This window comes from Stegostoma tigrinum, chromosome 11, assembly GCF_030684315.1.
Source record: "Stegostoma tigrinum isolate sSteTig4 chromosome 11, sSteTig4.hap1, whole genome shotgun sequence".
In the NCBI taxonomy this organism is placed as follows: Eukaryota; Metazoa; Chordata; class Chondrichthyes; order Orectolobiformes; family Stegostomatidae; genus Stegostoma; species Stegostoma tigrinum.
Window position 1 is genome coordinate 26,233,179 of NC_081364.1, and position 24,833 is coordinate 26,258,011.

The following is a 24,833-nucleotide window of genomic DNA, read 5'->3' on the forward strand; positions in this document are numbered from 1 at the left end:
GGAATTGTCATGAGACCATTTGCTACAACGTAAATCGCCAATTATTTTAGACCTTGGGCGAAAAAGTTCAACTTGTGCGCAGATGTTGCGTTTGCAGTTCACTTCTCGATTTATGCTTTATATTGCATGTTTTAGGAAGTCACCTGTAGCATTTGAGAAGGACCCTAATCGGTAATGAGCAATAAACTTTTGGTTTGTACAAATAAGACTATAAGAAAGAAAAAGGATCTGATCTGATTGTGGCCTTATCTTCACGTTCCTCCTGTTTCCCAATACCCTCGACTCCCATTCAATTTCAGGAATATATCTATCTTGAATATATTGGGATTGCTTAGCCTGCACAGCCTCCTCGCTAATTACAAAGATTCATCCTTTGTTCTCAAAGTATGTCCCTTAGTCCTCAACCCCAATGAGTGGGTGTTTTCTGTCAATATCTACTGATTCAAGTCACCACAAAATATTGTGTTTCAAGATCATTGCATCCTCCAGAACATCAAAGTGTATGGACCTAACCTGGTCACCCTTTCCTTAGCTGACAATCTGCCCATGCTAGCAACCAACTTGAATGGAACAAAACTTTGTGAATTATAAAATATGTTTCAATGCCTGCCCCATATTACCTTGTTAACCTGTTTCTCTAGTCTGCCTTTGCCACCTTATTGTCTTTGTATTTGCCCCTACTTAAATCAAAGACCATTTCTGAGCAAATTTCTCAACCTCAAATTAAAGTGAAATGTGATATTTTAATGACATGGTTACTCTTACTGAGAGGATCCCTAACCAAATAATTAATCCTGTTTCATCACACATTACAAGATCTGTCAAAACGGCCAATCCCCTGGTTTGGTTTTGTTGTGACATTTTTTGTTCTAAGCTACTGTTTCAACTGAGAACGTGGCCTCAATCTTTGCTGATTTGATGTATTCAAACATGAAGATTAAAGTCACTCATGATTATTGAGTACCTTTCTCTACACCCCCATTTTCTTTGATTTATATTTGTGCTATTGTGTATCTGTTGTCCGGGGGCTGGTGCACTACTCCCGCTAGACACTCAGTTCCCTTAACAATTTTGAACATTGCCCAAATTTACTGTATATTTTGATGCTGTGAGCCAAGATCATTTAAATTACAGCATGAATCTCATTCATTTTTATTTTAAAAAGAACCAAACTTCCTGTTCCTTTGTTCTGTTCTAAAGCTTCAAGCTCTTCCACAGTATCGTCCTGCTTTGTCACTTTATACTGAAATGCCAGCAATGATTATCAGATCATATTTATCCATCCATCCATTTCTCCTTGTCCCATTAATTCATCCAATTTGTTACAAATGCAGTGTGCAATGAAATTAGGGGGCTTTAATTTCGTCTTTTTTGATATTTTTCATTGCTCTGACTTTTTTTTTCCTGGTGTCCTCATGTTTGTACTCTCTGTTCCTTCATATCACAGACTAGTTGACATTACCATGTCACTACTATATGTTACTGTCTTGATCTTTCTCTTCAAGTTTCCCCTCACACAAACTTGCTTCATCTCCTGCAGTCGATGCCTTGTACTATCTTTTGTTATCAGCTTAATTTAGCTACAGTTTATAAATTCGTTATAGCTCATGAAGTAGAAGACCAGGAAACCATGTTTCTTTTGGAAATGTGATGAACCTAGGGCTGATCACATAGCATTTATATCTCATTTGAGATGTCAGTGGTAGCAGTACTGGGAATTGCGAAACATATAGCGTTGTTGAATTTCTTTAAACAAGTGTGGGAGGAGGTGTAGGTGTGGGGAGCGAGTTTTGTTGAAATAAGTTGACATGAAGGCAATGGTCAGAGAACAAAGAGCATTGTCTATCATTTCTGAACAGATGAGATTACAGAAAATAACATAAAACCTTGCATGTTCTTTAAAACCTTCCTCTTAACAGCCTTTTGGTCATGTGTATGAATGTTTTTTACGGCTCAGAGTCAGATTTTGTTTGATAAGCTACAGTGAAATCTCTGGTCAGTTTATTATTTTAAAGAGGCCTTAAATGCAAGTTGTTGGCATGTCTGAGAATCATAATTGGGGATTTTTAGTGAGGTGAGCAGACGGTGGATATACTATAGAATTAAGGGACAGGAAGCAGAATACACGACTAAGTTCTTGGCCTCAAAATGGTGTAAGCAGATTTATTCCTAACTCTCTCTCTAAATTAATTATATGTAGACTTTGAAGGGAAACAAACAGTTTCATGGTTTTTAGGTAAAAGCAGGGAAGTGAGACAAATTGATTAGCTTGTCCAAAAACATGACAAAGGCAAGATGTGTTAAATTGCTTCTGTGTACAGTACAAGTTTTGAATTTTCTACAGATTTTCAAATAATGGTGATGTAATGGTAAGTAGAAACCAGAGAAACCTATCTTGTGGAATACCTAATACATGATTTTAATTTTCCACATGCACTTGGAGAAGCAAAACTCCTCAATTCATAACCATAAATATTCCTGACAGTGTTCTGTAAGAATTCTTTAGAATTGAATTTGCTGGAATGTAATGAAGCTATTTGATCAAGGAGCAGAAATATTCTATTTAGCCAGGCCTGCTTTACCATTTAAGATGATGATCACTGATCTAATTGTAGCATCAAATCCACATGCTCGCATACCGCTTATAACCTTTCGCTTCTTTGCTTATCAGATATCAATCCACCTCTGCCTTAAAAAGATATTCCAAGACACTCTCTTCCTGAAAAGGTGACGGAAGCAGTGCCAACAACCCATTACATTGAGACTTTTTTTTTGCTTCATCTCTGTTTTAAATGGGTGAGCCATAATTTTTAAACAGTGATCTATACAAAGAACAAAGAAAATTACAGCACAGGAACAGGCCCGTCGGCCGTCCAAGTCTGCGTCAATTGAGATCCTCTGTCTAAACCTGTCATCTATTTTCTATGGTAACAAAGTGTGGGGCTGGATGAACACAGCAGGCCAAGCAGCATCTTAGGAGCACAAAAACTGACGTTTCGGGCCTCGACCCTTCATCAGATCCTTTGCTCCTGGCCCATCCATGTATCTGTTCAGATACATCTTACAAGACACTATCGTGTCTGCGTCTACCCACCTCTGCTGGCAACGACTTCCAGGCATCCACCACCCTCTGTTCTAGTTTCTTCCATGGCAGAAACTTTCTCTCCGCTTTTACGCTGTGAAGACTCCACGGGATCTTGTACATTGAAATCAAGTCACCTCTTACTCTGCCAAAATTCAATGGTTATGAAATTGCTTCCAATTCTTCCATAATATTGCATACCACTATTCTGTAATATTCTTCCATAAATAAGCTGACCAGTACTATACGGTAATGCAGGTGCACTCCCATCAGTGCCCTATGTAACTGAAGTTGGGCCTCTCTATTTTTGTAATCACCTGTCCTTGCAATAATTGCTAACATTCTATGAGCATTCTTAGTTAGTATGCAATTACAACGAGTAACTTGTGGCATTCGTGCAGCGGGACTCCCAGATCCCTTTGCATCTCTGAGCTCTGCAAACTTTCACCAAATGAAAAATATGCTGCTTTTTAATCATTTCTGCTGAAAAGGACAATTTCACATTTTCTCACGTTATACTCCAATTTGCGTAATATTTCTCCAGTAGCTGATTGAAATGTCCTCTTTGCAATTAACCTTTCTACCTATTCTTGTGTGATCAGCAAATTTCTCAACTATGCTTTCCATTGCTTCACCCAAAAAAATCTGATAAATTATAAGCAGTTGACCTCTCAGCAAACAATCCCTGTGACATATCATTGAATCCATCTTGCCAACCAGTAAAAGACCCATTCCTGAATACTATCTACTTGCAATTAAGTAGCAAATTTTTCATCCATGTTAGTGTGCTAATTCACACAGTATGAGCTTCTATTTTCTGCCAGTATGTTTGATGTGGCACATTATCAGATGCATTCTGAAAATATAAATCCAGTAGTTTTGGTTTTTATTCATGTGTGGACATTGCTGGCTAACCAGCATTTATTGACCATTCTGAGTTTCCTTGGAGAAGATGGTGGTGAGCTGCTTTTCTTCTTAAAACAGCTGCAGACCATGTGCTACAGGTCGAGACACCGTGCCCTCGGGGGACAATTCCTGAATTTTGACCTTGCAGCAGCGAAGGAACAATGATATATTTCCAGGTCAGGATGTTGTTAACAGACAAACATTTCCTCTGTTAATGAATAGTTGCTTTGTATTGTCCTGCATCGTGTTTTGACTGGTGTTCAAATTGACTTAATAGAAGTCTCAGACGGAATACATTTGTCACCTGCCTGGACATCTTCAGCGTGGAGAGTTTTACCTGATTCACATTGATTCTGGTATTGCTCGAACTCCTTGATGGCTTGGATGGGGAATTTGAACCTTGTGGTGATTCCATAGATTTACTGCTCGTGTCCATCTAGACGGAAGAGGTCGTAGGTGTGGAAGGTGCTGTCTAAGCATTGTTGTCAAATTTCTGCAGTACCTCTTGTAGATAGTACACCCCACTACTGCTGAGCATCAGTGGTGAAGTGACTGACTGTTTGGCTGTGATGCCAAGCAAGTGGGCTGCCTTGTCCTGGATGGTGTTAAGCTTCTTGAGTGTTGTTGGAGCTGCATCCATCCAGGCAAGTGGGGAGCATTCCATTACACTTCTGACTTGTGCCTTGTATATGGTGGACAGTTTTGGAAAGTCAGGATTTGAATTATTTATTGCAGTATTCCTAGCCTCTGACCAACTCTTGTAGCCACTGTATTTGTAAGGTGACTCCAGTTCACTTTCTAGTCAATGGTAACCCCCAGGATAGCAAGAGATTTAGTGATGATAACACCATTGAAAATCAAGGGTTGCAGGTTAGATTGCCCAGCATTTGTGTGGCACGAATATTTCTTGCCACTTGTAAGTTTAAGCCTGGGATATTTTCCAGATCTCGTTGCATTTGAATATGGACTGCTTCAAAATCCAAGGAGTCACAAAGGTGCTGAACAGTACCCAATCAACAGTGAACATCCCCATTTCTCACCTTATGTTGGAGGGAAGGTCCTGGATGAAGCAGCAGAAGATCTTGTATTTAAGATGTTACCCTGTTGAGAACTTGAGACAAATGACCTCCAGCAATACAGCCATCTCTCTAGGTGCAAGCTACAGGCGTCGACTATATACAAATGTCCAACTTATGACCTCTTGTTCTTACAAATATGATCCCCTACAGGGTTGTAATTTCAAATGTCTAACAGACAAGCATTTTTTATGCTTATGAATGGTTCCTTTGTATTTTCCTGTATCATGTTTCGACTGGTGTACAAATGTACTAGTGAAAAGTCTCAGACGGAATGCATTCGCGGCCTGCCTGGATATCTTCAGTTCGTGGAGAGTTTTACCTGATTGACATTGATTCTGGTATTGCTAAATCTCCTTGATACCATGTTGAATCAAATGCAGCTTTGATGTCAAGGGCTGTCACTCTCACATCATTGGAATTCAACTCTTTTTTTTGTCCATGTTTGAGCCAAGGCTGTAATGAAGTCAGGAGCTGTGTGGCCCTGTTGGAACCCAAACTGGGCGTCACTGAGCAGGTTATTGCTGAGGAGGTGCTCCTTAAATGCACTGTTGATGACACCTTCCATCAATTTACTAATGGTCAGGAGTAGATGAGTAGGTTGATAATTGGCTGTGATGGATTTGTCCTGCTTTTAGTGTACAGGACTTATCTGGATATTTTTCTGTATTGTTGGGTTTGATGCTAGGTGTTGTAGCTGTACTGGAACAGATTGGCAAGAGTGAAGTTAGTTCTGGATCACAAGTCTTCAGCACTGTTGCTGGAATGTTGTAAGGGTCCATAACTTTTCCAGTATCCAGTGCTTCCAACTGTTTCTTGAGATAACATAGAAAGAATTTAATTGATCAAAGAACGACATCTGTGACACTGGGGGCCATTGGAGGAGGCTGAGATGGATTATCCACTTGGCATTTGTGGCTGAAGATTATTGTGATTCAGTCATCCCTATCTTTTGTACTGATGTGCTAAGCTCTGTTGTTTAGTTCTTCCTTTAAAACAAGTTAGACAACTCCAACCAGAATGTTATGAATGTATTTGCCGTGGTGTCCCATATTACTGAAGCGGCCAAATCATTACGAAAACAAACCAGTACGAAAGCAAAACTGTCCCAAAAAGTTTTACTGCAAAACAATACTAGCTCTAATCCTGTTCAGCCCCTTAAGTTTATAGTACTTCCCAAGTCTCATGTAGATTGGGCAGCCCTCTCTGCCTCCTTGGGACTTTAAATCTGCTTTCCTTCCACCCAAGGAAACCTAACCAAATAAATAGAAAGCGGGACATAACACCAGCGCTTCGTCGGAGGCTCACTGATGATGTTACCTAGAATGGTGACGAAATGTCTGAAAACTAACCTTCCAGCTCAGCGAGCAAACTCACATCCAGTTCCTTCCACTCTGTTTGGATGGTCAGCATGTCTCTGCTTTTGGCCATGCAGCTCTCCTCCGAGGGTCTGGGAGAGATTGGTCTGCAAGTAAGCCTTGTTTGTGGATGCTTTTTTTCCAGAACCTTCTATAGTTCCGGTCAATCAAAGACACTTGACAGTTTGAAACATTGACAGTCATTTGGATGGCTTGCCACTGTTTGTGTCTTTTGTGTAGCAGGACCTGGTTCCTTTCTGTCTGGGCCTCCTTTCATAGGATTCATAGATTCACCACAGTGTAGAAACAGGTCCTTCATCCTAATAAGTTCACACCGACTGTCAAAGCATTTTACCCAGACCCGTTCCTCTATAACCCTCCTCATCTACACATCCGTGAACACTATGGGCAATTCAGCATGGCCAATCCACCTAGCATGCGTATCCATAGGGGGAAACCGGAGCACCCGGAGGAAACCCATGCAGACACGGGGAGAACAGACAAACTCCATACAGACAGTCGCCTGAGGGTGGAATTGCACCTGGGTCCCTGGTGCTGTGAGGCAGCAGTGTTAATCACTGAGCCACCAAGCTGTCCCTTTGGTGGTAGATAGGTTGTTGGGCTATGTCTGTCCAAGATAATTGTTGCCTTTTTATGTTCTGCTAAAATCATTAGCACCTGGGTGCTGTGTTTGCACTGTGTCTGATGTGTCGGTTTTGTGACTTCAGGCTTTTACTTGGCCACTGTACCCAGCATCCCTCGCTATTTTTGGCCAAGTTAGCAATCCATTTGTGTCTTAGCAACTAGGTGGCTGCTAAAGCTCTTGCATCATTGAGCTTTGGAATATTTGTGGAGTCGTCTCCTCAAGTGGATTATTTAATTGTCTACCACCATTCATGACTAGATATGTCAGGATTGCAGACCTTCGATCTGATCCAGTAGCTGTGGGATCACTTAGCTCTGCCTATCAGTTGCTGTTCATGCTGTTTGCTATGCAAGTATTTCTGTTTGCTAACTTCACCAGGTTGACACCTCATTTTTAGGTAAGCCTAATGCGGCTCTTGGCATGTCCTTCTGCATTCTCTATTGAATCAGGGTTAATCCCCTGGTTTGATAATGATTGTGTGAGGAATATGCTGGGCCATGAGGTTCCAGGTTGTGTGCTGTTTGTGGCTCACGGTTCTCATGGATTCCCAGTCTTGAGTTGTTCGATCTGTTCCAAGTCAGTTCTGTTTGGCGTAGTAATAATTTCACACAATGTGGTGGAGGGTATTCTCGATGTGAAGGCAGCACTTGTTCTCCACAAGGACTGTGTGGTTGACATTCTTGCTAGTACGGCAGTCAACAGATGCATCTGAAGCAGGCATATTGGAGAAGATGAGGTCAAGTATGGTTTTATTTTTCCCTTGTTGGCTCTCACCACTTACTGCAGTTCTAGCTACGCCCTTTAGGACCCGAACAGTCCAACAGTTTCCCCTTTGCCCAACAAGTTGCTTTTTTGAAATCAAAACCATGTTGACTCTTCCTGATTACCTTGAGTTTGCCTATAGTCCTTGTTTACCAATGACAAAAATATTAAAACTAAAAAATGTTAACTAACAGGCTTTTTATTTTAGTTTCATGCTTTCTGGCTCCATCCTTCCTTTTGAATCAGAGTTATGTTTGCTACCTTCTAATCTATTAGGATCTTAGGATCTTAGAATCTGGCGAGCTTGAGAAAATTTATGACCAATGCAACAGATATCTTTATTTGACTATGTTTTGCAAGATTCCTCGATGAAATCCATCAAGAATTGGGCATTATTTAGCATCTGGCACTAATAATTTCTACTCAGGATCACTTCTCTGGTAATTGTAACTTTTTTAACCTTCTCCCTCTCTTCAATTTCATTAGGATTTATAACTGCTTCTGGTATGAATATCCTCCACAATGAAAACTAATACAAAATGTCTGTTATATGTTCTGTAACATCTTATTCACCATTATCAAATCTTCAGACTCACTTTCTGGAGCATCTGTGCTCCCAGTATTAATGCACCTTTTTAAAACAAAAAATATCCGTATTTCGTTTTATGTTTCTGGCTAGCTTTCTCTCGTATCTTAATTTCCTTCTTCCTTACTAATGTTATAGGCTTTTGTATATTCCATCCAAACTTCTGACCTACCACCTGCCTTTTCACAGTTATAGAAATTTTTAATCAACCTGTTCAGGCATGTTGTGACTGCAGTGGAGCAAATAAGACTTCAACCTGGGCCTTCTGACCCAGAGATGGGGTCACTTCCACTGCATCACAGGACCTCACCTAAATTAATACAAGTACATAATTGCGTGCTTTTTCTTTAAGTCTGCTGATGTCTTTAACCTTACTCTCTCTAATTAACCACAGATAGTGAATTTGTCACTTGAATTTTTTTCTGTTGGAATGGCTATTCTGTATACTCTGAATTATTCGTTTAAATGTCTGCCACTGCATCTCAATTGATCTATTATTCAACCTAAGTTCCCATTTCACTTCAGGCAACTCAGCTTTCATGTTTTCATGATTGCCCTTATTTAAGTTTTATTAAAATAGCCTGGCCTCTTCATCTCTCCCTTATGCTGAATGTAAAATTGAATCATTTTATATTAGCAATCATTCGCAATCTGATGTTAAAGAGACATCTCACAAACTTGTGACAATGATATGATCGAATTCAGTAGGGATTTGAGAGGGAAAAGGGAGCATTGAAACTAAGTTGCAGCTTTAATCAATCCAATTTGAAGGCGATACACTGACCACAATAAACAAGCTGAGCTGCCAACTGGAAAACTTACAGAAAACCTCTTCTGAAAAGATGTTCGTTTCATAAAGTTGTTACACTATTGTAGTTGAGTGACCACGATCAACAAATGAGTTGGAAATCTTCAAGTAAATGCTGCAATTAAAGCAAACAGAAGACAATTTAATGACTAAGAGTAATAAAATTGAAATGTTATTTTTAACATGTTGCTCAAGATATTAGTTTGGAACTTGGACTTGTAAATAAAAAAAATGTTCCTTTTTATTATATATATTGACTGTGCTCACTCTTTCTTTTACTTTGGTTTTTGGCAAGTTAGTTAAGATTGATTTGATTGTTTTCATAACAGTTTTGTAACTTCTCATTAGCAGTTTTCTACTGCTGATTGAACTTTTAGCTCTTAGTGTTATTTTTATTGATCCAATCAGCACAGTATTATAGTGAAATAATATTGGAGCCAAGGAATTAAGTGATTGATACTAGAGCTACAGAATTTGATGTGTAATAATGAGAACCTCATTTACTTAAATCTGGCCATAATATTAAAAAATAATCTTATTTGTAATTGTAGAGAGAAATTCATCTGAATAACACTCAGAATTTAATTAAATGGTTAACATCATAATTCACATAATCGTAATGTTTTGAATCAATAACATGATTGTATTAATTGTTTATTGGAGACCCATCACCCAATGTGCTACATGCTTTGCTCTATATCACCTGTCAAACTTGCCAGTTTTTTTTGTGCCCATTACTCTGTAACATAATCATGTAATTCACACTAGTAAGTAAATTTCCTGTTCCTGCAGTAATTTAATAGTGTAGATTATTGACCCTAATGTATAATACATTACAAGAAAAATTGCATGTCTTTAACTCTCAAGAAATCATACAAAAAGAGATTGTTTTGTATTTATAGTGTGCTGCCACTTCATGTAGGACAATTATGTAATGCTTTTATATCATACTTCTGTATTGTTCTTAATCAAAGACAATTATGTTCTTTTTCAGCCCTGAGCTGCATTTTTTAAGAGAATTGTAGTGGATCATGGGTACGTAAGTTAAAACCAATCAAAACGTTGATTGTAGTTCAATGTGTAACTGTGAGAAAGCTTAATCTTGTCACGTTTCTTTGCACTCACACTCCAAGATTCCAGATGATCTCCAACAGATAATCCAACTGTCAATCAAACAAAGAAGGGCTTTGCCAAATGGAATAATTATTTATTTCAATTATAGTGTAATGATACTTTTAGGGCTTTAATAGAACATAGTGTTTTGCTTGGAGTAACGTACCTGTCCACTGCAAAACAATGCACACTTTGACGCAGAGGTAGTAAGAACTGCAGATGTAGGAGTCAGAGATAAGAGTGTGGAGTTGGAGGAACACAGTAGGCCAGGCAGCATCAGAGGAGCAGGAAATTTGGGTCGGGACCCTTTTTCCAAAATGTCATACTCTGACACTCAATGGTTTACTAGTTAGTGAGTGTCAAACCACAAGTGGTCTTGCATTTGGCTTGGGATTATGAAATCCTCCATGAGGAATAAAATGCAATTGAGAACCTGTTGAGCACAGGTTAAGAAGGGGAGGGCGATATATGCAGTGATTCATAGCAAGTGATTATTATTGAAAGATGTGGGGAAGGGAAATGCTTAGGAGTTGCTTGTAAGAGAAGGGCATCCCTGACTCTGCACTGAACAGGAAGGACTATTGTTGGTCTGTATCTTTCTAAGGTCTACCTTTCCCTTGTTATCTAATGATTCAGTGAAAGGACAAATGTACAGATATGACCTTGAAGCACCAGAGCTAGCAACAATGTGTGTGATTTATACAAAGACAGTAATTTCTGAAGTGATCCTTAACCCATGAATTACTTCTGAGGTTCCATAACAGTAGGCGAATACATCAGCAAACTTTTTCACCTGTTTTCTTATTCTTAAGGTGTCATTTGACAACAGAGGCGGAGGGTGGTGAGAGAAAAGGGAGAGAGAGCATGTCTGTTCAGCTTCAGTGGTTGAGCTATCACAGTAAGGTGGATGAGCTTGTTACTGGCTGTCATTTTTGTTTGATTGTATTTAAACATAGGGGTGTCTCAGCAACAGCACTTGTATAACCAGATAATCTTGCTTTTGGTTTTTGTAATGGGTGAATTTATGTAAAGATATTTGGAGAGCCACTTTGTTCTTCTTTGAAAGAAGCGAAGGGATCTTTTATCCAGGTTGAAGGATACACTGCGTTGGTTAAAATTGTGTTCTCCAAAGAGAAAAACAAGGAGGCAATTGTTTACTTTTATTTCGTTGTTCACAACAGATCAGCTTCAAACCATTTTGTTTGATTGAGAAAAGATTGTAGAAATTGTGACTGAAGCTTAATTATTATGTCTTCTGCAGGACTACTAGTCTAAAAGAACATGTAAGAAAGAAGATGTCAGAGCAAAAAAGAAGAAACAAAGGCAAACCGTAAGTTGCAGATATTTTTTGTTTCTAGATCTGCATCTGTTATTGTATATTTTACTGGAACATGAATAAGATCAAATGTAGAATTGAAATTGCCTTTACTAATTACATGAAATAGTAACACCACAACCTGTACAAAACTTTGTTTTAGTTCTATGAGTGATCCTGTCAATTATTTACTTACCCAGAGCTGCAACATGAGTACAAGCTTTTAACTTCTGTGTCTCTCAACTTCATTTTGGAGGGAGAGGGGTTTGGCCATTTGTGCTCCTTTTTATTTGGCTGTTCAGTAAATGCCAAATGTCTGAGGATAATGTGTAGGATTGTGAATGCACTTGCCTGATTTTAACAGGAATTGACTTGACCTTTGTTATTATCTTTTTTTAAAATTCTTTAAATGTTTGATCATATTTCAAGGTTACATAATACCAACTTATACATTGATCTTCCATCAACACAATGGCCTATAGTATATTCTTCTGACTATAATATCTCCTTCCTGGGTCTGGAAAAGCTTCACCCTTTTGATTCTGGAAAGTGGGGGAAAATTGTCCACTTTTTAAAAGGTATGTCTTTTCTAAAACAAAATGGTTTTGCATTTTGATTATTTTAACTGATTTTGTAAGCCAAAGAAATTTTAATTTACTAGTTTGCTCATGCATGGTATTCTGTATAACTGTTTTTTTCAGTAATATTGTTTTTATGCCCAGAGCCTAGGAGCTTCCATGTTCATAAGCTTAGATGTTTACTGTTCTCAAATCCTAGAGAGAGAAAGTGTGGAACTTAAGATATTTCTTGAGACAGGTCCAACTTGAAGAAACTATTTTGTTTGAATAGTTTGCAAAGATAAATGCCTTTTAGGAATTATGGCTGCATATATTTGTTTCTTTTTTCACTTTCAGAAGAGAAACTAATAAGTGATGAAACCATGGTAAAAGCCCGAGAAGCACAGGAAGATGACTTGTTGGTAGTGCACACAAGGCGTTACCTCAATAAACTCAAGGTGATTTTTTTTGTTCATTTGTGTTCTTTGTGATTTCTCATGTGTAGATGGATGCAACTCAGTCCCCTGAATGAATCTGTGTAACAGTCAATGCCTAGTTTATTGAATCAAATGATTATCATGTACCAAAACCTTCAAGATATTGTTTACATCAGTTGAGAGGTTAAATATTTATTGAGGCTTCTTGTTCTAAAAGGTTTACTTTTTATACTTTTAATCTGCCTTAATGTTTACAGAATACCGGAAGAGTCTAGACACTGTAGAAAACCATTTGTTTTTGGTCAGTACCTTTTTTTAATCCAAAAATGGAATCCATTTTGCATTTTTAGTTTATTATCGAAAGAGAAGCTTTGCAGAAGCATAACATTTTCAAGAAGCAGAAGTTGTTGATTGCTTGGTTTTTGCCTCTTTAAACCTTTCAAAATAAATAAAAATCTACCACCCTCACCCTGCCCATGCACCATGCATTTTAGCTGTTGGATTTTATTCAATATGTACATTCCAATTGCTTTGTGCTGAGTAATAAATGAACTACATACAAATTGACCCATCATCAGACATGGAAGTTTCAAAGCCACAAGGAAAGAAGTTGTCACTGCATTAATCAGAGCTTTATTTTGGATATAATGTTAAACTCAACAATTGTCTTATTAAGTAAAAAGCTGATTTATTTAAAATGGTAAACAATATTAGCATGTGGATTGTGAACTCATTCTGGTGATGGTTTTGTTTTCCAAACCTCTGTGCTGCTTTTAGATATCCTTGGAAAAAGTGATTTGTGATCGTTGTGTGTTATGATTGTTTTCTGCTGTTTCAAAACAATATAGGCGATTTTATTTTAAATTCAGTATAAGTCATATTTGGTGTCTCTCATCTGTGTACTAATGCTTAAACTTTTAAGCTACATCATGTGTGAAATACCCAGACAGGCGTATAATGAGAGACTCCTCCAGCTCATAAGATCTGTTGCTGCATTCTGACAACCTGCTGTTAATTCTTTTAATGCTGTTAAATCATTAGTTCCCTTGCTCACTTTCAATTCACTTCAGTCTTTTTCCGTATCACATGAAAACTGCAAGAAATGATTGAGGGAAGGGGAAATGAAAAACAAGGTGAAAAAAATGTGGAAGTAAAATTATCACAGCTTTATTACGATGCAGAGGTGGCCATTCAGTCCATTGTGTCTCTGAGACTCTCTGAGCATTTTGGCTTTGTCTCCATATCCCTATTACTTAATGCCCTCTTGCATGCCTCAGTTGAACTGCCTCAATTAAACTTTGAGGCAGCATATCCCAGGGCCTAACGACTCGCTGTGTATAAAAGCTTCTTTTCCCCCTTCATCTTGCATTTGCTTCTTTTGCAAACTACTTTAAAACTTTCTCTGTGGTTTTTTTAAGTTTAAATGGGATCAGAACTCTCCAACAAACTTAAAAGCTTCACTATTTAGCTTGCTGCTTTGCAAAACAATCCAATATAAATGCAATGCCATTTAGTGCTGCACAAAAAAACCCTCTAAAGCTAGGCCCCAAAAATCTGTTTTTAAAAAAAAATCACAATCGCCATGGCTACAGAAGTACAAATTAATTATTAACTTCAGATAAACCGTAACATCAAGTTTTCTAACTCAAAAACTTTTTTAAAAAACATTAAATATGTATTTTAAATCACATTGTTCACATCACGTTAATACATGTTTCTGATTAGCAAACAAAATAGAAGCAGTGTAGCGGACACTTCTCTGCCTTAATTTTTGTTTCAAGCTAGATTAAAAGTAGGTTCATCTTATACCAAAACTGGTGATCAGAGTATATATTTTAGTCAACTTTCCATTGTTGCTGTAAATTGACTTCAGTTTGGCTGCAGTCACTGTGCTCACAAGTTACTGAAACTCTACTTATTCAGAGAATGGGTGTCGTTGGCTGGCCAGCATTTATTGCCCCATGTGGGCTGCTCTTGAGAAGATAGTGGTGGTGCACTTCCTTACTGAACCACTGCAGTCCATTTTGTAGGTAGACCCATAATACTGTGTGGGAGGGAATTTCAAGACTTGACTCAGGAGCAGCAAAGTCTTTCCAAGTCAGGATGATGAGTGACTTAGAGGAGAATTTGCGAGTGGTGGTGTTCTCGTGTTTTGGCTGCTGAAGGCCTTCTAGCTGGCAGTGATCCTGGGTTTGGAAACTACTGCCTTGGCGAATTTCTGCAGTGCATCTTGTAGATAGTATATACTACCGCTACTGAGCATTGGTAGTGGATGGACATGGCACTAATGACATTGCTAGTTAATCCAATATTTATTGCACATTGCTTATTACCCTGGAGAAGATGGTGATGAACTGCGTTCTTGAAGAGTTCAAGTATGCAAATAAGTGTCATTAGTAAAGATGTTCACCATACATTGTACACAATGGCATGAAAAAGCAGCAACCGTAGCCATTGAGGTGATGATAAAGTCCTATTGACAACATCAAAATTCTTTTTAGCTTTGCAAGTAGGTTCCAAGATTGACATTTCCTGTCACCATGATCCATGCTCATTCACTCATTTTGAATTGATACCCTCAATTGTATGTGAGGAAGAAGATCTCTGTTTAGACTTTAGAGTCAACAACCATATAAGAAAGCCTTACAGTTTTTGTTGAAACTAGTGTTGCCTGCTGTTACCCAATTTTTGCTTGGCTGTGTTTCTGATAAAATTACAGTTGCCTACTACAAGATGTGCAGACTTTAAACTTCTGGCCTGCTGCTGGATTTCCTGTTTTTTTTATTGGCAAGCTGTGGATCGGGGACTTATTTTTTGTTGCCAGCTCAGGGGACTTTACCACCAGAACTTTGTGGGTGCATACACCCTGACACCTGTCATGTACCTGCTGCCTCCCTGATTTGATGCCATGAAAACCTCCTTAAAGTATCTGCCTAATGTTGTGATACCTTCAAATTAGAAATATACTTTGTGGGCGTGGATTTGATTGTGAAACGTGTTTTAATGCATTTTGTGCATCAGCAAGAATATATTTGGTGTATTGTCTTGCTTTTCTGTTTAACATGATTATTGGAAGCAAAAGCATGCTATTGAACTGAGTTAGTTTTTTGTTTGAGCAATAAAGAAGCATTTGAGAAATTTTTTTAGCTTAAGGGGAACTTTTCAATTCTAATGAATATTTAAGAATTGGACTTCAGAATATAAAACTGATCAAAGTTGAGTACACCAATCTGAAATGAGGAATTAAGAGAACTAAAAGGGGTCATGAAATATCTTTAGCAAACAGGCTTAAGGAAAATCCCAAAGCATTTTATTCATACATAAGGTGCAAGAGGGTAACTAGAGAAAGGGTTGGCCTACTCAAGGACAAAGGAGGGAAGTTATGCGAGGAGTCAGAGAAAATTAGAGAGATTCTTAATGAGTACTTTGCGTCGGTATTCACTGAGGAGAGGGGCATGATGGATGTTGGGGTTAGGGATAGATGATTGATTACTCCAGGTCAAGTCGGCATAAGGAGGGTTGGAAGTGATGGGTATTCTAAAAGCATTAGGATGGGCAAGTCCACAGGTCTGGATGGGATCTATCCCAAGTTACTGAGGGAAGTGAGAGAGGGCATAGCTGCAGCCTTAACAACAGATATCTTTGCAGCATGCACAAATGGCAGAAGGTGTTCAATCCAGGCAAATGCGAGGTGATGCATTTTGGAAGATGCAATTCAAGAGCGAACTATATGGTAAATGGAAAAGCCATGGGGGAAATTGATGCACAGAGAGATCTGGGTGTTCAGGTCCATTGTACCCTGAAGGTGACAACGCAGGTTGATAGAGTAGTTAAGAAGACATACAGCTTGTTTTCATTCATCGGTCAGGCTATTGACTACAAGAGTTGGCAATTCTTGTAACAGTTGTATAGGACTTTGGTTTGGCCACATTCGGAGTACTGTGTACAGTTCTGGTCGCCACATTACCAAAGGATGTGGATGCTTTGGTGAGGGTGCAGAGGAGATTCACCAGGATGTTGCCTAGTTATAGAGGGTGCTAGCTGTGAAGAGAGGTTGAATAGATTAGGATTACTTACATTAGAAAGACGGAGGTTGAGGGGGAACCTGATTGAGGTCTGCAAAATCATGAGGGGTATAGACAGGGTGGATAGCAAGAAGCTTTTTCCCCCAGAGTTGGGGACTCGATTACTAAGGGTCACGATTTCTTGGTGAGAGGGAAAAAGTTTAAGGGAGATATGCGTGGAATGTTCTTTACGCAGAGGGTGGTGGGTGCCTGGAACACGTTGCCAGCAGGGGTGGTAGAGGCGGTAGAGGCACAATAGCGTCATTTAAGATGTATCGAGACAGATATGTGAATGGGCAGGGAGCAGAGGGATATAGATCCTTGGAAAATAGGCGAGAGAGGGTCTGGATCAGCACAGGCTTGGAGGGCAGACGGGCCTGTTTCTGTGCTATAATTTTCTTTGTTCTTTGATTTGTTCTTCTACATTGTGCATTGAATATTATGATAGCTGTGCTATTTGGGCCATTCTAAGTTGAAAGTTGAGATAGATGTCACAACAGTTGTTTGAAGAGCCTCATTGATGAGAAGCTGTTTGACAGGATTGTTGGTTTTTAAATTTTGTTAATCCTAAAACTCATAGGCAGTTAAGTGACTTTTGTGAAATAATTACTCTTTAGTTTTAATATAAAACATTTGAGTGGAAACTATTACAAACTATTGGTACTAAATTATTTATTTTCACCATTGCTGTGATGACCAGTAATTTTCTCATGTTCTTCAAGAAATGAAAAGTTTAACAAATTCTTTCTCCATTGTAACTGAAATTTATGTTTCTTTTGTTATATGAAAACTATGAAATTATTTTTTTCTAAAAATAGAATTAATTCGCCCACACTGTTAAGTTCAAATTCATTGTCATTAGACCAATTTTTGTTTTACTGTTTTTTTTTACTGTAATGCTGATATCTGGATTACTTCCTGTGCAATAGAAATCCCATTTTATCCTCCAAATTAGCTCAGTGTGTACACACGATCAATTTGATCATGTTGACTGCTTTCTGAGTGCATCACAGTTCACCAGCTCCCAATTACAGATAACACATTGAAATTAAAATGGTTATAAATGTCCAGAAGTTAAAGTCTTGTTTCCATTTTTTTTAAAGTATCCTCTCACATTCATTTGAGAACTATGTGTGTTAGTTGATAACAAAGTGTGGAGCTGGAATGAACACAGCAGGCCAAGCAGCATCTTAGGACCACAAAAGCTGACATTTCGGGCCTAGAAAAGGGGGATGGGGAGACGATTTTGAAATAAATAGGGAGCGAGGGGGAGTCGGACTGAAGATGGATAGAGGAGATGATAGGTGGCGAGGAGACAGACAAGTTAAAGGGGCAGGGATGGAGCCAGTAGAGGTAAGTGTAGGTGGGGAGATAGAGAGGGGTAGGTCAGTGCGGGGAGGATGGACAGGTCAAGGGGGCGGGATGAGGTCAGAAGGTAGGAAATGGAGGTGCAGCTTGAGGTGGGAGGAGGGGATAGGTGAGAGGAAGAACAGGTTAGGGAGGCGGGGACGAGCTGGGCTGGTTTTGGGATGCAGTTGGGGGAGGGGAGATTTTGAAGCTTGTGAAATCCACATTGATACCATTGGGCTGCGACGTTCCCAAGCGGAATATGAGTTGCTGTTCCTGCAACCTTCCGGTGGCATCGTTGTGGCACTGCAGGAGGCCCAGGATGGGCATGTCGTCTTAGGAATGGGAGGGGGAGTTGAAATGGTTCACGACTGGGGGTGTAGTTGTTTATTGCGAACCGAGCGTAGGTGTTCTGCAAAGCGGTCTCCAAGCCTCCGCTTGGTTTCCCTAATGTAGAGGAAGCCACAATGGGTACAGCGGATGCAGTATACCACATTGGCAGAAAAACAAATACCAGTCACGTTTGGACATCAAGCAGTTTTTCTGCTGCCTCTGCCTCCACGCTTACTTCTCTAACCGTGAGCCTAACCCTCCCTCTACAGACCCCTTCACCCGCTTCCCACACAAGCCCTCCTCCTGGACACCACCCCAAGGCCTCCGACTCTCCCTCGACCGTTTAATCTCCAACTGCCATCGAGACATCAATCGCTTTGACCTCTCCACCCCTCTTACCCACTCCAACCTCTCCCCTGCAGAACATGCAGCCCTCCGCTTCTTCCGCTCTAATCCGAACTCACCATAAAACCTGCGGACAAGAGAGGTGCAGTTGTAGTGTGGCGCACTGACCTCCTACATCGCTGAGGCCAGGCACCAACTCTCCGCCACCACCTCCTACTGCCCCCTTGATCATGATCCCACCCCCAAACAGCAAACCATCCCCAACCTCATCACCTCAGGTGACCTCCCACCTACAGCCTCCAAACTCATTGTTCCCCAACTGTGCACCACCCACTTCTATCTCCTTCCCAAAATCCACAAACCCGCCTGCCCTGGTTGACCCAAAGTCTCCGCCTGCTCCTGCCCCACCAAACTCATCTCCACCTATCTGGACTCCATTTTCTCCCCCTTGGTCCAGGAACTCCCTACCTATGTCCATGACACTACCCACTCCCTCCACCTCCTCCAGAACTTACAAATCCCCAGTCCCCAACACCTCATTTTCACCATGGACATCCAGTCCGAGTACATCTGCGTTCCCCATGCAGATGGCCTAAAGGCCCTCTGCTTCTTCCTGTCCCACAGGCCCGACTATTTCCCCCACCACTGACACCCTCATCTGCCTAGCCGAACTTGTCCTCCCCCTCAACAACTTTTTCTCTTTTTCAAATCTTCCCACTTCCTGCGGACAAAGGGGGTGGCCGTGGGTGCTCTCATGGGTCCGAGCTATGCCTGCCTCTTTGTAGGTTACATGGAACAATACCTCTTCTGCACCTACACAGGCCCTAAACCCCACCACTTCCTCCGTTGTATCGGTGCCGCCTCTTGCTCCCCAGAGGAGCTCGAACAGTTCATCCACGTCACCAACACCATCCACCCCAACCTCAAGTTCACCTGGGCCATCTCCAGCACATCCCTTACCTTCCTGGACCCCTCTGTCTCCATCTCAGGCAACCACCTAGATACCGATATCCATTTCAAGCCCACCGACTCGCACAGCTACCTAGAATACACCTCGTCCCACCCACCTTCCTGCAAAAATGCCATCCGCTATTCCCAATTCCTTTGCCTCCGCCACATCTGCTCCCAGGATGAGGCTCCACTCCTGTTCATCCCAGATGTCCTCATGCTTCAAGGACTGTACCCCCCCCCCCACACCCCCACCGCAGTGGTTGAGAACGCCCTCGACCATATCTCCCGCATATCCCGCAACTCATCCCTCACACCCCGTTCCCCGCAATAACCGCCAAAAGAGAATCCCCCTCGTCGTCCTCACATACCACCCCACTAAGCTCCGGATATAATGCATCATCCTCTGACACTTCCGCCATCTGCAATCTGACCCCACCACCAAAGACATTTTTCTATCCCCACCCTTGTCTGCCTTCCGGAGAGACCACTCTCTCCATGACTCCCTTGTCCACTCCACACTCCCCTCCAACCCCACCACACCCGGCACTTTCGCCTGCAACCGCAGGAAGTGCTACACTTGCCCCCACACCTCCTCCCTCACCCCTATCCCAGGCCCCACGATGACTTTCCATATTAAGCAGATGTTCACTTGCACATCTGCCAATGTGGTATACTGCATCCGCTGTACCCTTTGTGGCTTCCTCTACATTGGGGAAACCAAGCAGAGGCTTGGGGACCGCTTTGCAGAACACCTCCACTCGGTTCGCAATAAACAACAGTTTACCTCCCAGCTGCGAACCATTTCAACTCGCCCTTTCCATTCCCTAGATGACATGTCCATCCTGAGCCTCTTGCAGTGCAGCAACGATACTACCCGAAGGTTGCAGGATCAGCAACTCCTATATTCTGCTTGGGATCCCTGCAGCCCGATGGTATCAATGTGGATTTCACAAGCTTCAAAATCTCCACTCCCCTGCCCACTGCGTCCCAAAACCAGCCCAGCTCGTCGCCGTCTCCCTAACCTGTTCTTCCTCTCACCTTTCCCCTCCTCCCAACTCAAGCTGCACCTCTATTTCCTACCTACTAACCTCAACCCACCCCCTTGACCTGTCCGTCCTCCCCGCACTGACCTATCCCCTCCCTACCTCCCCACCTGCACTGATCTCTACTGGCTCCATCCCTGCCCCTTTTTAACTTGTCTGTCTCCTCTTCACCTATCTTCTCCTCTATCCATCTTCGAGCTGCCTCCCCCTCTGTCCCTATTTCTGCCAGAATTGTCTCCCCATCCGCCTTTTCTGATGAAGGGTCTAGGCCCGAAACGTCAGCTTTTGTGCTCCTGAGATGCTGCTTGGCCTGCTGTGTTCATCCAGCTCCACACTTTGTTATCTTGGATTCTCCAGCATCTGCAGTTCCCATTATCTTTCTCCCTCTAGTGTGTTACATCACAGGTCTGTTATTTTGTATGCTTTAGGCATGTGAAGATTCTTATAATTAACCCTAAATTTTCACTAAGCTACCAATTCTCTCATCATTTGATTTCCAAGAACTATAATGGAATTGCTTGTATTATGTGGGTATATACTTTTGTGCCTGCAGTTGTTTTTTGTCTCCGAAAAATGCTTTTCTACAAACTGGACAAACAAGAGGACTGTTTTGTCATACTTGGTTTTATTTTAATTCCATGTTACTGCGCATATTATTGTTTACAAGTTGAACATTTAACTTTTATAATTCATGAAGTATGAAATGGGTCCTTTTTGACATGGTGATTACTTTTTAACGAATACTTCCGAAATTCTTTTGCTCCGAGTTATTGCTAGAAAATGCCTCTAGTTTAACTTCGCAATATGTAATCTCAAAGTATTCCTTAAATAAATATTGAGTTATTTTAGGGCTGTATTTGTAAATTTTGCATGATGGAAATATCCCTCATCATGTGTGATCTTGTTTGAAATAGTATCCTGGCACCTAAAATGAATTTCTTCATTGTTACATCCATTTATATTTTGTGAACATATTTTCTTTTTTTTCTGCAAACAGAACCATTTCTTGGAAGGCTTACAAGAGGTATCCATGTAAATCTTCTTGTGCTTCTGCTGTGTACTTGCTTGTGAAAATGAATTCATTCAAAAGCTATACTAAAATTGTGATCTTCAGTTAACATTTTTGTTTGCCTGCAGTAATCAGTAGTGATTACAGTGAAATTATTTTGCACAAGTGTTTTTGTGTTTCAACATTATGTAAAAATTGAATCACTTTCCTAGTAGTGATTTAAATTCACCTTTTTTTTTAAAGTGGAATGGGCCCAGTTGCTCACTTTTAGACTGGAAGTGCAAAACTGGCTTTTTGCAACCTTGGGTGAACAGTTTTGTTTTCCTACTTGTTCAATATAACCAATGCCTGACTTCTGGATTCATGTACAAAAGTGCATCTTAAAGGGCATTGGGAAGCTGTTTCGGAAAGAATTTTTCACTTTTGGCGTCCTTCACAAAACATTTCAATTACTCCAGAATTTTATTGTCTTTTAAAATCAAATTCCCAGGTTGTTTGTTTAAATTATATTTCGTCCCTGTGATCATGAGAAACTGGACACATCTTGGGGGAAAGGGAGGGGCAATATTTTTTTCCACCACAGATTAATCGTATTTAAGCACAAATTTAGAAATTACTGTGCAAGGGGAAAAACACAGGAAGTGATCACCTGCTCTGTTTATAACTGACCTGACAATCTAAGTATCAATGCTTTCTTTCTCGTATTGACGTAAATAGTTGAAAAACTGCAAACTCGTTGCCACTTGTTTTGCAATTGCAATGTGTGTAGGCTCTATGAAGCAGTTAGTATTTCCTCCTTGCATGTGGAGGGGGTAGGTAATTTGGCCTTTTTATGTTTTATCCCTGTGTGTGTGTGTTGATTATTTGGCTTATTGTTTGTGCTTACAGAATGCTTTTTGTTTGTGTGTATGTTTTTATGTTCATAGACATTCAGGGTAGAATTTTAGTTCCATTTTTAATGGAAAAATATGTATGGAAGTGATTCTTCCACCATTATTGACATTGATTAGTATTGTGGAAATATATTAATGCCATTTCAGAAGCAGGACGTTGAACTTAATGACTACATTCTATGACAATCAAGGAATGTGGTAAATGTAACTGTTTTTAAAGGTGGGAAAGGAAAGCATTAATATGGAGACGATTCAATTTATTGAAGGTAACAAATGGCTTGCCGCAGTGCTGTAATGTTATCTCTTGTTGCTAATTGGACTGAAATACTGTTTTATTTTGTGTTGGAATAATTCTGTTAAATTTGGTTATGCAGTTGTGTGGAATTTGCTGATGAGATGCATATAATACTAGTGGTCAAAAGTATTATCGCTAAGTGGCTTTATTCAAAAATTATTTGGAAAGCCTTAGATCTGTGGTGGTTCTGAAGTGATGCAATTGCCAATGTATTGATCCCTTAAAGCTAACAGCTTAAAATGTGGAAATCTGCCAGCTAAGATACTATGATGAATTAAGCTAGTTATTTGGATGTTTATTCAAACTCCAAATGTTGAAGCAGAAGTCATTAATGACAGCTAGATGATGGCGTATCTGTGTTTGAAGTGCAAACATTTCTCATCAAGTAAAGCAACCAGGAACTATCCAGGAGATGCTTGAAGCTGGTCAATGAACAGTTTTCAAATGTTGATTGTGAATAAACCATTAACCAAAAACATTTTTAGTTGTCTTTTTAAAATCATTATTGTTGAATGGCCTGAGAATTTTTTTGAAAGGTCAAATTCTGCTTTGATTCAGCCAGCAACTTCAATTAGAGTGTTTTGAGCAGCTCCGGCATCTGCACTTGCGTATCTCCAATTTGTCTTTATTCTATAAACTCGTAAGTGCTATATAATTAAATATCAATTGTGAAGCAAGCCTCTTTTCTAGCTCTTTGAAGTTCACCAATTAATTACTTTTTTTAAGTTTAGCTTCTCTTCCTTCAATTTAAATGTTGCTGTTTTCAAATGTCAAGTATCACTCTGGTTCAATCTAACTGATAGCATCAAAAAAGTATTAATGCACCAAACTTGGACTTGTATAGATAGAAGGAACTTGATAATGGAGTTCTTAGTTTCAGTGAGGGCCATGGCAGAGCAGCTCCGAGGATCGAGGAAATTTCTGCATGACACAAGTAATAGATTGTCGCCATTTCTGAGAAAATGATGTTCTAAACAATGGAGTATTCTTGAAGATATACCATTTACTATGGTATAAATTTCCAGCAATTTTTTTTCCTGAAGTTTGTAGTCTGTTAGAATGTATTGTATTGATGGGGATCAATCAAGGCCTTATTTAATGTTGGTAATCTTTAACTGAGTCAATTTTTATTTGTTTTGGAGACAAACAATATGTGCCATTGACAAATGGTATCCATGTGAATTCTGCTGGAATGAAAATTTGAGGAATAAAAAGGAAATTGTTTGCTATTGCTATTTGTAAAGGAAGTCTTTAAAGTTTTTTTTGAACTACAAGGTAAATTGTCCTTTATTAACTGCTGTATAGATTGGCAGTTCAAATCTTCTGTAACAAAACTAGGTTGTTATTTTGTTCCCTTGTGGAGTAGAATCTTAACCCATGTGCTAGCTTGTATGGATTATCCATAGTACCATAAAATGTAGGAGCAGGATTAGGCCATTCATCCCTTGTGAGTCTTGCTCTTGCTCTTGCTCTCGCTCACTCTCTATTTCTTCATGCTGAGGCTGTGCCCTCGGGTCTTAGCCTTTCCTCCTGGTGAAATCATCATTTCCTCATCCACTCTATATTCAGACCCCTCAATATTCTGTAAATTTCAATCACTCATCCTTGTAAACTCCATGGAATACAGACTTCGAGTCCTCAACTGTTCCTCATATGACGAGCTCTTCATCCCCAGGATCTTTTCTTGTAAACCTTCTATAGACTCCCTCCAATACTAGCACATTCTTTCTTATGCATGGGCCCCACAGCTGCTCACAATATTCCACATATGGTCTGACTAGAACCTTATACAGCCTCAGCAATATATCTCCACTGTTGTGTTTTAGCATTCATCTCAAAAGGGATAACATTGCGTTTGCTTTCCTAACTGCTAGCTAAATCTGCCAGTTAACAATAAGAAAATCCTG

At 40.0% G+C, this 24,833-nt stretch overlaps 1 protein-coding gene across 3 annotated transcripts in view; it reads left to right on the forward strand.

Annotated features, from left to right (window-relative positions):
- hdac11 (histone deacetylase 11) overlaps positions 1-24,833 on the forward strand; it is a 100,070-nt gene that overhangs the window by 356 nt on the left and 74,881 nt on the right. The window contains exons 2-6 of one of the 3 annotated variants that reach the window (XM_059649855.1): positions 10,219-10,259; positions 11,599-11,667; positions 12,082-12,230; positions 12,567-12,667; positions 21,727-21,753. In XM_059649855.1, coding sequence (XP_059505838.1) covers positions 11,633-11,667; positions 12,082-12,230; positions 12,567-12,667; positions 21,727-21,753 — 312 coding nt within the window. In that variant the 5' untranslated portion in view covers positions 10,219-10,259; positions 11,599-11,632. The remainder of the gene's footprint in view (positions 1-10,218; positions 10,260-11,598; positions 11,668-12,081; positions 12,231-12,566; positions 12,668-21,726; positions 21,754-24,833) is intronic. The other 2 variants (XM_059649856.1, XM_048548243.2) reach the window with 2 other exon arrangements.